General features: G+C 45.1%; 1 protein-coding gene and 1 pseudogene across 6 annotated transcripts in view; one reads left to right on the top strand and one right to left on the bottom strand.

Annotated features, from left to right (window-relative positions):
* The window catches only part of CUNH12orf56 (chromosome unknown C12orf56 homolog), a 103184-nt gene extending 96266 nt beyond the window's left edge, over positions 1-6918 (bottom strand). For 4 of the 6 annotated variants that reach the window (XM_058426655.1, XM_058426658.1, XM_058426659.1 and 1 more), the window contains exon 1: positions 6471-6727. In XM_058426655.1, coding sequence (XP_058282638.1) covers positions 6471-6722 — 252 coding nt within the window. In that variant the 5' untranslated portion in view covers positions 6723-6727. Of the gene's footprint in view, positions 1-6470 lie in introns of all 6 variants that reach the window. The other 2 variants (XM_032173161.2, XM_058426657.1) reach the window with 2 other exon arrangements.
* LOC116480806 (small ribosomal subunit protein uS17-like) overlaps positions 1-13277 on the top strand; it is a 165197-nt pseudogene extending 151920 nt beyond the window's left edge.
* The last annotated feature ends 3730 nt before the right edge of the window (positions 13278-17007 follow it).

Below are 17007 nucleotides of genomic sequence, written 5' to 3'. Positions count from 1 at the left end.
ATCAACCAAATATGAGCTTTGTCCTTTGTTATACGTTTACCCATTCAACCAGTACACATTGAACTGATATTTGCCAGGCCTGGTTTACAAAGCTGACTAAGATATTGTGTGGAGACAAAAATGAATTCAGCTAATTATAAGGCAGTGAGCTAACTGCTATAATAGACATAGGTTCGCAATGCATGCCTGGAAAAATAGCATTCATCCTTCAAGAGTCCTTCATATTTCTGCAAAGTAATAACAACTAGCATTGATTGCTTGTTCTGACCTATTCACTGTGCTAAATGTATCACATGAATGATCTCAACTGATCTTCACAACAACCTTAAGAGGTAGTTCTTATTATTTTCTCCATTTCATAGGTGAAGGAACTGAGGCAGAGAGAAGTTAAGTAGTTTTTTTTAAGGTTGTGACAGGACTTGGATTTGAAGACAAGCAATCTGACTTCAGAGCCTGTGATCTTAAGTACTTATACTATTCCACCTCCTTAATCTATTCTGTTTACCTCCCCTTCCTCTTTGCATGCAAAATCAGAAGACAGTATTTTGTGGTATCATAGCATCCTAGGAATACCTCTATTGGAGATTCTACTGTTTTGACCTATTATGTTCCAGTGACTGTCTCCTTTAGAAAAGGAATGTATTATTCTTTTTTAGACTGCATAGCAAGTAGTAGGTGTTCAATAATGTCACCAAGGATAAAACAAGTGATTAAAAATGTGATTATTTCAACCACCTTGAAGGAGGACAAACTGTTCATAGCAAGCAAGCAGGCCAGGCTGTAAAAGGTGCATTTGTTCTTGTTCAAGAGGCCTCATGGAGCCCAGGATACCTAGAGAGCAGATATTCACGAAAGGGGTGAAAGGACTAGGAGAAAGAGAAGCAAGGGCTGCTGGAGTTGACAGATTTTCTTTCCTGTAGGTGATGGGGTGGATTTGAAGGACAGTGATCTGTAGGAAATGCATAGACTGCTCTGCGTATTTGTTTTCACACTTAAAAATGTAACCAGCTAGGCACTGTGGCTCACGCCTGTAATCCCAGCACTTTGGGAGGCTGAGGTGGGCAGATCGCCTCAGGTTAGGATTTTGAGACTGGCCTGGCCAACATGGTGAAACCCTGTCTCCACTAAAAACACAAAAATTAACTGGGTGTGGTGGTGCGAGCCTGTAATCCCAGCTACTCGAGAGGCTGAGGCAAGAGAATCGCTTGAACTCAGGAGGCAGAAGTTGCAGTGAGCCCAGGTCTTGCCACCACACTCCAGCCTGGGCAACAGAGCGAGACTCCTGCTCAAAAAAAAAAAAAGTATCTAACCCTAGAAGGGCTTAAGTAGTATTTTGATGCACCCAAGAGCAGAACTCTAGAGAATTCTTTCAAAAGTAACTTTTAAAGGAAATGTCAGCCTTTTATAAAATATCTGCCCAAGTAACTTGGAAACTCTTTCTCTGAGAAAATGAACCACATCAAACACGTACTGAGATCGTCAAGTGCACTTTAAGCTCATTTTTGCTGGAAGGGAAATCTCACTTGTACCCTTCTTCAAAACAAACATGTGTAGACTCTGGTCTGTCTAAATTTTGTTGCTGTTACCTTTAATTTTTTTCCTTTGTGAAGGGAATAGAATTTTATCTGTATTGTTTGTAAGGGCTTTTTCTCCCCTGAGATAAATGTGACATATGTCAGGAACTAGAGTTAATCTGGCCTAACATGGAACAAGGAGGGCTGGGGCTCAGAGGCATAAAGGACTTTATTTGTTCCTAAGATCAGTGCTTGAGATATTTTGCAGATCCTGAACCTGATGAATCAGCTGGCACCACCCAGATCGATTAACTGGCTCATCTGATCTTGTGGCCCCCACCCAGGAACTGACTCAGTACAAGAGGACAGCTTCCATACCCTATGATTTCATCTCCTGCCTAACCAATCACCACTCCTGACTCCCTGGCTTCCCCCAACCAACAAGCTGCCCTTAAAAACTCTGATCCCCGAATGCTCGGGGAGCCTGATCTGAGTAATAATAAAACTCCAGTCTCCTGCACAGCCTGCTCTGCATAAATTACTCTTTCTCTATTGTGATTCCCCTGTCTTGATAAACTGGCTCTGTCTAGGCAGCGGGCAAGATGAATCCATTGGGCAGTTACAACTTTAGAATCCTCCCGAGGTGGGAGGATCATTTCAGGACAGGAGTTTGAGACCAGCCTAGGAAACATGGCAAGACCCCATCTCTATAAATAAATTAATGTGTTGGCAGGACCTTCTGGAAGCTTTAGGGGAAAATCCATTTCCTTGCCTTTTCTAGATTCTACAGGCCGCCTACATTCCTTGGCTAAGGCCTTCTTCCACCTTCAAAACTAGCAATGGCTAGTCGAGTCTTTCTCATGCTGCATCAGTTGGCCACTGACTCTTCTTCTGCCCCCCTCTTCCACTTTTTTTGTAATTTGTAATTTTTATTTTTTTGAGACAGTTTCACCCTGTTGCCCAGGCTGGAGTGCAATGGCGCAATCTTGGCTGGTTCATTTCTCCACCTCACCTCCTATACTGGCTTACGGGTTTACTACAGCTATTATATATATATAATATATATATATATATATATTTTTTTTTTTTTTTGAGACGGATTTCACCTTGGTATGGTGCAATCTCGGCTCACTGCAACCTCCACCTCCCGGGTTCAAGCTATTCTCCTGCCTCAGCCTCCCGAGTAGCTGGCATTATAGGCATGCACCACCATGCTCCACTGATTTTATATTTTTAGTAGAGACGGGGTGTCTCCATGTTGGTCAGGCTGGTCTCGAACTCCCAACCTCAGGTGATCCGCCCATCTCGGCTTCCCAAAGTGCTGGGATTACAGGAGTGAGCCACCATACCCGGCCAATTTTTATATTTTTAGTAGAGATGGGTCTTCACCATGTTGGCCAGGCTGATCTCAAACTCCTGACCTCAGGTGATCTGCCCGCCTGGGCCTCCCAAAGTGCTGGGATTACAGGTGTGACCCACTGCGCCCAGCCATAAACACATCTTTAAAAGTGTAAGAGGCCAGGCGGTCAGGAGTTTGAGACCAGCCTGGCCAACATGGCGACACCCTGTCTCTACTAAAACTACAAAAATTAGCTGGGCGTGGTGGTGCGTGTCTGTAGTCCCAGCTACTTAGGAGGCTGAGGTGGGAGAACTGCTTGAACCCGGGAGGCAGAGGTTCAGCAAGCCAAGATTGCACCACTGCACTCCAGCCTGGGTGACAGTGAGACTCTATCTCAAAAAAAAAAAAAGATGTGTTCACATTGAGCCCACCCAGATACTCCAAATTAATTTCCCTATTTTAAGGACAAATGATTAGCAACTTACTTCCATCTGCAACCTTAATTCTCCTTTTCCATATAATATAACATATTCACAGGTTCCAGGGATTTAGCATGTGCTTATCTTTGGGGCTTAATTATTCTGCCTATCACAACTTCCAAAGTTGAACTATATTGTGCAAGATGGACATTCAAGCTACCAACAATGTTGAAAACTTAGATTTGTTCAGGACATCTATAGTCATTACACATTCTTTATGCCTGAAATGTAAACCTTGTCCAGAAAGCATGAATAAATAAATTGGTATCCTTTTTTGTAGGATTCTTGGCTCAGGACCAAGGGAGCTTTACAGTACTTTTCAGATTATCACAGGTAAAAAACAAAACAAAACAAAACAAAAAAAACAAGCCAGGCACAGCGGCTCATGCTTGTAATATAATGCTAACACTTTGGGAGGCCAAGGTGGGTGGATTGTTTAAGCCCAGCGGCCTGGGCAACATGGCAAAACCCTGTCTCTACAAAAAATACAAAAACTAGCCAGCCATCGTGGCACGTGCCTGTAGTCCCAGCTACTCAGAAGGGTGAGATGGGAGACTCACTTGAGCCAGGCAGGCAGAGGTTGCAGTGAGCTGAGATCGGGCCACTGCACTCCAGCCTGGGCAACAGAGCAAGGCCCTGTCTCCAAACAAAACAAAAAAACGAGATCTATAACACTATTGACATACATAAATGTCCTAAAATCATTACTTTTGTGTCAAAACAATAAATGTTTACACTGGAGACAATAGAAAAAGCTGAGCATTCAAAGTTTTTTGTTTTTGAGACAGAGTTTTGCTCCTGTTGCCCAGTCTGGAGTGCAACGGCACCATCTCAGCTCACTGCAACCTCTGCCTCCCTGGCTCAAGTGATCCTCCTGCCTCAGCCTTCCGAGCAGCTGAGATAACAGGCATGCGCCACCACACCTGGGTAATTTTTTAATTTTTAGTAGAGACAGGGTTTCACCACGTTGGCCAGGCTGGTCTTGAACTCCTGACCTCAGGTGATCCACCTGCCTCAGCCTCCCAAAGTGCTGGTATTACAGGCATGAGCCACTACACTTGGCCCCTTTTAAAGTGTTTTGTTTGTTTGTTTAGAGACAGTCTAGCTGTGTCACCCAGGCTGAAGTGCAGTGGTGAGATCATGGATTACTGCAGCCTCGAACTCTTTAACTCAAAGTATCCTCCCGCTTCAGCCTATGAAGTAGCTTGTACTACCAGCATGCACTGCCATACACAGCTATTTATTTTTATTTTTGTAGAGATGGAGTCTTGCTAGGTTGCCTAAGTCTCCAACTCCTAGGCTTATGTGATTCCCCTGCGTTGGCCTCCCAAAATGCTGAGATTATAGGCGTGAGCCACCTTGCCCAGTCTAAAGTTTTAGAAAACATTTAGTAAAGGAAATTTAAACCAAAAAAAAAAATTTAGTTCAAGGCCAGGTGCGGTGGCTCTTGTCTGTAGTGGATCACTTGAGCCCAGGAGTTTGAGACTAGCTTGGGCAACACTGCAAGGTCCTGTCTCTACAAAAAAATTTTAAAAATTAGCCAGCTGTGATGGCATGAGCCTGTAGTCCCAGCTACTTGGGAGGCTGAAGTGGGAGGATCGCTTGAGCCCTGGAGGCTGAGACGGCAGTGAGCCGTGATGGTGCCACTGCACTCCAGCCTGGATGACTGAGTGAGACTGTCTCCAAAAAAATTGTTTTAGTTCAAGAGAATGGAAACAATGGTACTGAGGAAAAGCAATGTTGTACCTCGAACTTTTCCTCAACAAAGAAAATAAATTGGCACAGTTATATTAGTTCACAAAGGTATTCCGAGTAGAAAAAAATTTTTTTTCATTTAATTTTATTCTTTTCTTACAGACTCGTTCAAAACAAGCCATGACTCCTCAGCAAAACAGCTCCATCAAGCGTCTTGCCAACCTCTCCCTTGGGGCTCAGTCAAGGGAATGAAAAAACGAGGTTAGACACCTGTCCCCAACGGAAAAACCAAGAACACGCCTGGAGAGCAGCTCAGACAAAGGGAGCCAGGCGGGGAAAACAGTAATTGGAGAGGAGACCGTGCTTCCAGTCTGTTGCTGGTTTACAAGGTAAATCTATTCCTGGACGAAAGGGGTACAGGAGCAGCACCCGAAAACCCGGGACAGGCTGTGGCAGGCCCGACGTCTTTCAGGCCCAGCTCCTAGCGTCGACGTCCCTCCTTCCAAGACGTTTCTCAGCAGGCCCTGCGCCCAGTTTGGATCAAGTGAGCCGCCTGAGATTGCCAAGCGTCCTGTGCGCATCTCATTAACGCATCTGCTTATTCATGCATTTATTCTTTTGTGGGGGAGGGGGTGGAGGGGAACGGTGTCTCACTCATTCTGTCGCTCAGGCTGGAGTGCAGGTGGGGCGATCTCAGCTCACTGCAACCTTGCCTCCCAGGTTCAAGCGATTCTTGTGCCTCAGCCTCCCAAGTAGTTGGGATTACAGGTGCACACTACCACGCCTGGGTAATTTTTGTATTTTTGGTGGAGACGGCGTTTCACCATGTTGGCCAGCCTGGTGTCGAACTCTTGACCCCCGGTGATCCATCCACCTTGGCCTCCCAAAGTGTAAGGATTACAGGCTGATCCACGGCGCCCGGCCTTATGCATTTATTCTTATTGAGCACCTAATATGCTTTAAGCATAGGGGGCAAAAAAGTAAATGAGACATAACAGCACTTGACACACAGCATTTATTTGCACGGGTGTTGGCTTTCTAGCCCTCCAGCGACTGCTTCTAGGTACGGGCCCTCTTTCGTTTTTGCATCCTCCGAGTCTAGCACAGTGCCTGGCACTAACTAGGTGCTTTGTTAACGAAGGAATGACTTTAAAAAGTATTTTTGATAGGGAGCTCCGTTCTCAAACCTGTAGCCCTACGCGGGGTAGGGGAGGCGGGAGAATGGGTGAACAGGCAGACACGAGGAGAATGGGAGACGTGTTTGTATTAGGAGTGCTCACAGCAATCCACAGCTTCCCTGTGTTCCTCGTTCTCAAATAAGAGTAGGGGAGTCGAGGGCAGGATGGGGCAGCCCTCCCCACGCGCAGGAGGGCTGGGTTTGGGGGCCCCAGCCGGGAGTTCTCACTGCGCTCCCGAGCCCGCCTGCCCACCCGCGCCGCTCACCAGGTCAATGGCCACGACGTCCCGCAGAGCCACTACTCGCCGGATGGACTTGGGCGGGTTTTCGGTTAGGTAGACGAGCCGGTCGCTTAGCACCACGTACTTGAGGATGTGGTTCTCAGAGCTGGACACCACGATGCATGGCTCGTAGGCGCGGACCGCGTCGTAGACCTCAGGCGGCAGATGCCGCCGCAGGAACACATCCAGGCGGCTGTTTCTGCGCGCGGGGAAGCCGGACGGCAAGGGGCTGGCCATGCGCGGCGTCCGCAGCGGGGCGGAGTGCTGGGACTCGAGGCCCTCAGCTCGCCCTCTCTCCCCGCCCCCGCGCTGGAACCCGCGCGCCACAAAGCCGCCGGCCCCGCGTCGCCTCCTCTCCCAGGCGCGGGGACCCGGGCCGCAACTGCAGGAATCGACGCTAGGTCGGCTTCCCTGGAGGTCCCTCCCCAGCCCTGTCCAGCCTCTCGATCTTTGTCCTAACCTCAGACGGCGATGGGCGGGGCAAGACGCTGGTCCTTCAGGCCCGAGTTGATGGGCACCTAGGGCTAATCACCGTGAAGTCCCCTGCGGCCGACGGGCGGTGATTTTTAGGGTCTCTCCTGCCCGCCCCTCATGCCAGTCCCCACCACTGCCTACTTTGTTGCGGATCACACCATCCCATACAAACTTTATTGGTACAAACAGTTTCAATCTGGTTTCCTGTTAGAAACTTGAAAGAGTTTAATTTACCGATTTATTTTTAACAACCCTAGAAACCTATTAAACCCAATCACACAGATGTAGCTTTTGGTTATAACATGGCCTGGCACAGCTTTCTGATATTGTCGGAGTGTATACATAGGTCTTCTTTCTCCAACCAGTGAGAAAGGGATTCTTTTTTTTTTCTTTTTCTTTTTTTTTTTTTTTTTTTGAGACGGAGCTTTGCTCTTTTTGCCCAGGCGGGAGTGCAATGGCGCGATCTCGGCTCACGGCAATCTCCGCCTCCCGGGTTCAAGCGATTCTCCTGCCTCAGCCTCCCCAGTAGCTGGAATTACAGGCATGCACCACCACGCCCAGCTAATTTTGTATATTTTAGTAGGAACGGGGTTTCTCCATGTTGGTCAGGCTGGTCTCCAATTCCTGACCTCAGGTAATCCGCCCGCCTCGGCCTCCCAAAGTGCTGGGATTACAGGCGTAAGTCACCTCGCCCAGCCTTTGGATTCTTAACGTGAATTGATGTGAGCACACCCAAACCAACCTAAGGGATATGGTTTTGTTCCCAATGCCCAGGAGAATCTATGCAGGAAGAATGAATGGGTGATGCTGGCATCTTGAAAAGTTGAAGCTGATAGACTGAAGAATGCTGATTACATACCCTGAGGCTGCAGAGGAGTAAGTATTCCTTAGTTTTTACAGGCCAAGAATAACTTATTAATTAGGTTACAGAAATGAGAAGGGCACAACAGAAATACTCTAAGTCAGAAGTTCCATTTTTTATTTCGAATCCTAGAAAAGTTATTCTCTTCCCCTCCCCCATTGACCCAAAAACCTGATAATGAAACCATATCGTTCATTGCTGTGGCTGCCAGCAACCCTAAATCAAATTTGATATTCTTTATATTCTCCCTTTCTACATATTTTACTATTGTATACTGTATGTTATAAGCAACTTCAAATCCCTTGTGGAAAGAAGGTATAAATATATTACAATCTATAAACAGATATTGTAGACTACACTGGCACAAAGGGAAAGAGAAATGTTTTGGTCTGGCTAAACTTTTTTTTTTTTTTTTTTTTTTTTTGAGACAGAGTCTCGCTCTGTCACCCAGGCTGGAGTGCAGTGGCATGATATCGGCTCACTGCAGCCTCTGCCTCCTGGGTTCAAGCCATTCTCCTGCCACAGCCTCTCAAGTAGCTTGGACTACAGGTGTGCACCACCACGCCCAGCTGATTTCTTTTCTGTGTGTATTTTTAGTAGAGACGGGATTTCACCATGTTGGCCATGGCTTGTCTCCTGACTTCAAGTGATCTGCCTGCCTCGACCTCCCAAAGTGCTGGGAATACAGGCATGAACCACCGCCATGTAAGGGTCTAGCTAGACTTAAGTCTAAGATCACGTTAAGGGAACTCAAGTGAGTAAAGAGAAGTGCTGCTGGCAAAATCTTAAATGACCTAGTAGTTAAAGTTTTCTTAGGATCTCATCACACATCTGAGCCTTCCTAACTTCATAACTGGATGAAAAATGAATGAACTACACCATCCGTAGCAACCTTTATTGATAAAAGATGTGCATGGCTATTTCCTCCAAAATAAAGACTACTCATTATCTAAACCACTCTAAATAGAGTTTGTTGCTTCAAACCAACAGAAAGGCAAAGGCCCTTCACCTCTGCTGAATAGCCACACCTCACAAAAGCAGTTGAAAGGCGAATGACTACAACATTAGAGGTGGAAAGTGAGGCCCACATAAGGGAAAGACCTTACCTCAGTCTGCTATTTTGTGTCTCTCAGGCTTCCTACTTCATATCCACTTCCCAGGACTAAGAGAAACAGAATGACCGCACCAGGACCAAAAAAGACAGCACACTTGATGTATCTGCCAAGAAGCCCATCTTGAATAAGCTTTTGGTGACAAGTGCACTAAGCTTAGCAAACATTAAAATCAAGCACAGGCTGGGTGTGGTGGCTCATGCCTGTAATCCCAGCACTTTGGGAGTCCGAGGTGGGTGGATCGGTTGAGGTCAGGAGTTTGAGACCAACCTGGCCAACATGGTGAAAACCCATCTCTACTGAAATTACAAAAAATTAGTTGGGTGTGGTGACACATGCCTGTAATCCTGGCTACTCGGGAGGCTGAGGCAAGAGAATTGCTTGAACCCGAGAGGTGGAGGTTGCAGTGAGCTGAGATTGCCCTACTCCACTCTGGCCTGGGCGACAGAGCAAGACTCCGTATCAAAAATAAAAAAATAAATAAATAAATAAAATGAAGCACAGAAAGAAGGGAATTTGACTGGGAGATTGGTGATCAAGATGACTTCAGTTAAACTTTTAACTTTGTGGCACACAGAGAAGGCAATACAATGGTTTCCAGGCACTGTACAGCAGTGTTGCCAAGGTAACAGCAAAATTTCTATTGCAGGAGACAGATTTAAATATATAGGAAAGATCACTAGATTTGGAGTCAGGAGAACTAGATAAGGGCACTAACTCTGTTATCTATCAGACTTTTGGAAGGTCACAACCTTTCCGAACATCAGTTTCATCATCTGTAAAATGTGAGGATCAAATGTGATGAACTATAAACTCTATGAGCACTACAGACATATGAAGCATTCACATTCCCTTATCTTTTGGTAAGCTTTACATCAATCCATGGCCCATAGGCCACATGCAGCCCAGGAAGGCTTTAAATGTGGCCCAACACAAATTCATAAACGTCTTAAAACATTATGAGATTTTTTTGCGATTTTTTTTTTTTAGCTCATCAGCTATCATTAGTGTTAGTATATTTTATACGTGGCCCAAGACAATTCTTCTTCTTCCAATGTGGCCCAGGGAAGCCAAAAGCCTGGATACCCCTGTTTTACATGTTTAACCCAAATGCACCAAAGATAGGTACTCCCTCCTTATCTTGTAAGTTCATCCAAACTCAAGAAACATTTGGCAAAGGAACTCCTGCAATCAAGCACTTAATAGATGTTTCTTGATAAAATTATCAAAAGGAATGGGACATTACTTACCTGGACTAATCCTCAAATGCAGTCTCCTTGAATTTCATCGGAACAGTGGTCTTAGGTCCAGGGATGGTCAATTCAAATAATTCAAAGGACAGTAGTTGTGAGCACAGAACTGTAGAGCCAGATGACCTGGGTTCAAATTCCAGCTCTCCTATTCAGTAGCTGAATGACCTATGCCTCAGTTTCCCCATCTATGAAATGGGGATAATAGTACAAACCCCCAAAGGGTTACTAAGAGGATTTAAAAGGCTTCAGTAGTACCTAAAACAGAAACCTGGACTGGAGTAAATACTATATAAGCGTTTAAAGAACAAGTTCACTGGGCATGGTGGCTCACACCTGTAATCCTGGCACTTTGGGAGGCCCAGGTGGGTGGATCACATGAAGTCAGGAGTTCTAGACCAGCCTGGACAGCATGGTGAAACCCCATCTCTACCAAAAAATACAAAAATTAGCCAGTGTGGTGGCAGGCACCTGTAGTCCCGGCTACCTGGGAGGCTGAGGCATGAGAATCACTTGAACCCGGGAGGCAGAGGTTGCAGTGAGCCGAGATGGCACCACTGCACTCCAGCCTGGGCAATGGAGTGAAACTCTGTCTTAAAAAATAAGAAAGAAAGGAAAGAAAGAAAGAAAAAGAAAGAAAGAAAGGAAGGAAGGAAGGAAGGAAGGAAGGAAGGAAGGAAGGAAGGAAGGAAGAAAGAAGAAAGAAAGAAAGAAAAGAATAAGTTCAACAAGTATGTGATTTCCTGTTACATATATGGTCATTCTGCTCCCTATCTACAAGGTAATATTAAATTCTTCTGATTGGATACAAGTCTAACTTTCTGAGATTGACCCAAGGCAAATTTTACCTTTTTTGGGTCACATTTTTAGTGGAGAAGAGACCAGTAGGTTAGGACATGAGAACCATGTAAGGATTCCAAACTAGAAGTACTCTTCAGTGGTTCTAGGGATCCCAAGTATTCCCATTCCCCCAACTTGAAACTAAAGACAGACAGTACACACGGTAAGATATTTAGAGTATGTGGCATATAAATAGAACCTAACCTTTTTTTTTTTTTTTTCTTGAGAAGGAGTTTCACTCTATCACCCAGCCTGGAGTGCAGTGGCGCAATCTCGGCTCACTGCAACCTCCACCTCCTGGGTTCAAGCAATTCTCCTGCCTCAGCCTCCTGAGTAGCTGGGATTACAGGCATGCACCACCACGCCCAGCTAATTTGTATTTTTAGTAGAGACGGGGTTTCTCCATGTTGAGGCTGGTCTCGAACTCCTGACTTCAGGTGATCCCCCCGCCTTAGCCTACCAAAGTGCTGGGATTACAGGCGTGAGCCACCACGCCCAGCCCTAAACCTGACTTTTTAAAGGTGTCTCATTTAGGAATCTCTTAGTGCTTCAACTTAGTTGTTTTGTTGTTGTTGTTTTGTGTTGTTTTGTTTTGTTTTGAGACAGAGTTTCGCGCTTGTTGCCTAGGCTGGAGTGCAATGGTGCGATCTTGGCTCATTGCAACCTCTGGCTCACTGCAACCTCTGCCTCCCAGGTTCAAGCAATTCTCCTGCCTCAGCCGCACAAGTAGCTGGGATTACAAGCATGCACCACCACACCTGGCTAATTTTTGTATTTTTAGTAGAGACGGGGTTTCTCCATGTTGGTCAGGCTGGTCTCGAACTCCCCACCTCAGGTGATCCACCTGCCTTGGCCTCCCAAAGTGCTGGAATTACAGGCATGAGCCACCACGCCCAGCCCTGTACTTATTATTAATGGATACTGATCATTTAAATATCTACTATTAGTAATCTACTATTAGTAATTAGATGACATACAAAGGAAAGATGTCATTGTTATAAAAACCAGCAAATGATTTGGATTAATGTTTTCTTTCACTGAATAATACTCCAATGCTCTATTCTGCCCCTCAGGCTTCCTGCTGCACATGTACTTCCTGTAAGAGGAACTAATGGTTGGAATAGGACCAATAAAGGCAGCATTCCTGACCTGTTTTCTCACTTCTTTCTCTGCCAAGAAGCCCATTATGCATAAGCTTTTAGTGACAATGGCATTCGGCTTAAAGAACAATGAGATGAAACACACAAAGATAATCTGACACAGAACTCAGTGGCTATCAGCTCATAATTATGTTCTTTTTGGTTCAACTCAATACATTTCACAAATATTTACTGAGAAATATGTATTAGCCATAAACAGAATCAGGATAACACTTACTTTCAATCTTTAAAAATTGTCTAGTTTTGGCCGGGCATGGTGGCTCACACCTGTAATCTCAACACCTTGGGAGGCCGAGGCAGGTGGATCATGAGGTCAAGAGATCGAGACCATCCTGGCCAACATGGTGAAACTCCGTCTCTACTAAAAATACAACAATTAGCTGGGCGTGGTAGTGCATGCCTGTAGTCCCAGCTACACAGGAGGCCGAGGCAGGAGAACTGCTTGAACCGGAAGGTGGAGGTTGTAGTGAATCAAGATTGCACCACTACCCTCCAGCCTGGTGACAGAGCGAAACTCCATCTCAAAATAATAATAATAATAATAATAATAATTGTCTAGTTTTTTCTCAGGCAGCCAAGAAGATGGTGGACATTGAGAATGAGCATGCCTACCACAAGCAGCTGACCATCATTTAAAGCAAGAAGAGGGTCCTGCTAAAGGAAACTGGCAAGGAGCAGCTCCTATAGTACTTAACAAGAACATCGGTCTAGGCTTCAAGAGGTCCAAAGAGACTATTGAGGGCACCTACACAGACAAGGAATGCCTGTTCACTGGTAATGTCCCCATCTGAGGGCAGATCCTGATGGAGATGCAGAGAACCACTGTCATCCACAGAAACTATCTCCACTACATCTGCAAGTACAATTGCTTCGAGAAGTACCACGAGAACATGTCCATGCACCTGTTCCCCTGCTTCAGGATGTCCAGATCAGCGACATTGTCACGCTGGATAAGTGCTGGTCCCTGAGCAAGACGGTGTACTTCAATGTGCTCAAGGTCACCAAGGCCACAGACATCAAGAAGCAATTCCAGAAGTTCTGAGGCTGAATGTCTGCCTGCTCCCCAAAATGAAATAAAGTTATTTTCTCATTCATACACACAAAAAATGACTAATAGGTAAGATAACCACACAAACTTGATACACAACAGAAACATATTAAAACATATGAATGCAATTAGAGATCAAAAAAAACAAGCAAGCTGTGTCAAAGATATGATCAAGCACAAGCCTCGTTGAGGACATCTGGAAAGACTTCATGAGGGAGGTAACATTCGATAAATGCTCACGGAGTGAATGAAACAATTTCTTTTTTTCCTTTTTTTTTTTTTTTTGAGACGGAGTCTCGCTCTGTCGCCCAGGCTGGAGTGCAGTGGCGCAGTCTCGGCTCACTGCAAGCTCCACCTCCCAGGTTCACGCCATTCTCCTGCCTCAGCCTCTCCGAGTAGCTGGGACTACAGGCGCCCGCCACCACGCCCGGCTAATTTTTTGTATTTTTAGTAGAGACGGGGTTTCACTGTGGTCTCGATCTCCTGACCTCGTGATCCGCCCGCCTCGGCCTCCCAAAGTGCTGGGATTACAAGCGTGAGCCACCGCACCCGGCCTCTTTTTTTCCTTTTATTATAGGCAGTTTTTAAATTTTTTGACCAGTTGTAGTGGCTAACACCTGTAATCCCAACAGTTTGGGAGGCCGAGGCAGGTGGATAGCTTGAGCTCAGGAGTTCAAGACCAGCCTGGGCAACATAGTGAGACCTCACCTTTACTAAAAAAAAGTTAGCTGGGCATGGCGGTGCCCACCTGTAGTCCCAGCTACTCCAGAGGCTGAGGAGGGAGGATTGCTTGAGCCCAGGAGGCAGAGGTTGCAATGAGCAGAGATTGGACCACTGCACTCCAGCCTGGGTGACAAAACAAAAAAAAAAGGTGTTGTTTTTTTTTTAATTTTCTGATTATCAAAGTAGTACATGGTCACTGTACAGAATTTTTTTTTTTTTTTTTTTGAGTTGGAGTCTCCCTCTGTCGCTCAGACTGGAGTGCAGTGGCATGATCTCGGCTCTCTGCAACCTCCGCCTCTTGGGTTCAAGCAGTTCTCTGCCTCAGCCTCCCGAGTAGCTGGGATTACAGGCACCCGCCACCACACGCAGCTAATTTTTGTATTTTTAATAGTGACGGGGTTTCACCATCTTGGCCAGGCTAGTCTTGAACTCCTGACCTCGTGATCCACTCGCCTCAGCCTCCCAAATTGCTGGGATTACAGGCATGAGCCACCACATCCAGCTGAGAATTTTTAAAAATACAAAAACTTATAGAAAAGAAACGTCTGAGGCCGGGCGCCGTGGCTCACGCTTGCCGAGGCGGGTGATAGGTCAGGGTCGAGACCGGTGAAACCCCGTCTCTACAAAATACAACAAAAAATTAGCCGGGGTGGTGGTGGGGCCTGTACCGGTGGCTGAGGCAGAAGATTGGTGAACCGGAGGCGTGACTGAGATTGTGCCACGGCTTCCAGCCTGCCACAGACGAAATCTGTCTCAAAAAAAAAAAAAAAAAAAAAGAAACCTGAAGCCCATGATCAAGGTGTGGCAGTCCAGTGTCTCGTGGGGCCTAATTTTGTTTGAGGATGGTGTCTGTTTTTGTATCCTCACATGGTGAAAGACTTAGTCTTACAAGAGAATTATTCTTAAAAAAGTAAAAGGAGTTTAAGAATAATATAGGGTCAGAAGTCAAAAGAGAAGAGAATTCTGAAGAAGAAGGAAATGGTCAACAGAGAAGTTGAAAGAAAAGAATAAATGAATAAAAATGGTCCCACAACTGGAAAATTTGTAGGAGTTTTAGTTGAGTGACTTGGGAATGAAAAAACGATTACAAAAAGTGAAGGAAAGGAGGAGTACGTACAGGAAACAAATGTGGTGTACTGGAGGCAAGAAATCTTGAATCAAGAACCCAAGGTTCTAGTCTACCATTTACCATTTATGTAATTTGGGATACATTCCTTAAAATAGATCTACCTTAGTTTCCTCATCTGTAAATTTAAAATGGTGCTGATGATACCTGCTCCATCCCTACAATGTTAGAGGAACAAATTAGAAGATACATGGAGGCATGGTGAAAACCATAATGGACCACATATACAAATGTTATCCATCATAATTCTTTCAAGTACTTCAGCAATTGAAAGAAAAGGGAGACATGGGACAGGTACAAATAAAGTTTTGTCATTATAAGAAAGGGTCTTCTGAGCATATTTATAGGAAGAACAGACTTAGTACTATAGTTCCACATTGTCATCAATCCTAATGGACCTTCATTTGAGAGATAGGTTAGTGGCACACACTCTAGAATCAGACTATGTGTGTTTCAATCCCAGCTCTTTTATTTTTTTATTTGTATTTCAATGACTACAAATGAATCCCAGTTCAGCTACTTAACTTCTATGCACTCTAGTTTCCTTGTCTATAAAATAGGAATAATAATAGTATCTACCTCCATAGAGTTGTTGTGAGGATTGATGTATAAACACTTTAAAACTGTGTTTGACAGCCAGGCGCGGTGGCTCATGCCTGTAATCCCAACACTTTAGGAGGCCAAGGCTGGCAGATCACTTGAGGTCAGGAGTTCGAGACCAGCCTGACCAACATGGAGAAACTCTGTCTTTACTAAAAATACAAAATTAGCCAGGTGTGGTGGCACATCACTGTAGTCCCAGCTGCTCTGGAGGTTGAGGCAGGAGAATCGCTTGAACCTGGGAGGCAGAGGTTGCGGTGAGCTGAGATCGCGCCATTGCACTCCAGCCTGGGCAACAAGAGCGAAACTCTGTCTCAAAAACAAAAACAAAAAAACAAAAAACAAAAAACTGTGTTTGGCACACATGCTCAAAAATGTTGGCAATTAATACATAAAAGGATTGTCATATGCAAGCATACATGCTTTATGTTAAAATTGAAACTACCATTACAAAATTATAACCAAGACAGTGAAAGGGATCTGATCTAACCAACTCCATTTTGCTTCTAAACTCCAAGCTGTCCTTGTTCATTCCTGGGCATAGGCTGAACTAACTTGGGGAGGATCTTAGTTTAGAGTTTATAGTTTAAAACAAAGACAATAACAGCCTTTTCCCAAAACACCCTTCTTACCTGGGGACTAGACTACCTTTGTAGGACTAACAAATTAGCCATACGCTTAGAAATTATTGTTTAGGAGTCATGGAGCTGGAGGCTACAAGATTCTGATCCTCCTCAAATTGTTCCTGGGGGTAACATCACTATTGTAAAACCTAAGATCAGTGCTTGAGATATTTTGCAGACCCTGTACTTGATATATCAGCTGGCACCACCCAGATGAATAAACTGGGTCATCTGATCTTGTGGCCGCCACCCAGGAACTGACTCAGTGCACAGGAGGACAGCTTCAACTCTCCATGATTTCATCTCTGATCCAACCAATCAGCACTCTCGATTCACTGACCTTCCCTCACCCATCAAACCATCCTTAAACACTCTGATCCCTGAATGCTCAGGAAGACTGATTTGAATAATAATAAAACTCAGTCTCCCATACAGGGAGCTCTATGTGAATTACTCTTTCTCTATTGAGATTCCCCTGTCTTGATAAATTGGCTCTGTCTAGGCAGCAGGGAACCTATTGGGCAGTTACAAAAGGAGCCTTTTGGGCAGTTACAAAATGATAGTGTTATTTGTCAACATGTTGATGACTAGCATTTTCACCTGAGATGAGAAACTGCCTATCCCTTCATGGACGGAGGAGGCAGAATATGGAATGGTCAAATGTAATACCTCTCTCAGGTCCTCTTCAGTTGGATTCCACCAAG

This window comes from Hylobates moloch, unplaced genomic scaffold (assembly GCF_009828535.3).
Source record: "Hylobates moloch isolate HMO894 unplaced genomic scaffold, HMol_V3 SCAFFOLD_13, whole genome shotgun sequence".
NCBI classification, from domain to species: domain Eukaryota; kingdom Metazoa; phylum Chordata; class Mammalia; order Primates; family Hylobatidae; genus Hylobates; species Hylobates moloch.
The sequence above is the reverse complement of the archived record's forward strand: the minus strand, read 5'-3'. Positions and strand labels throughout refer to the sequence as shown.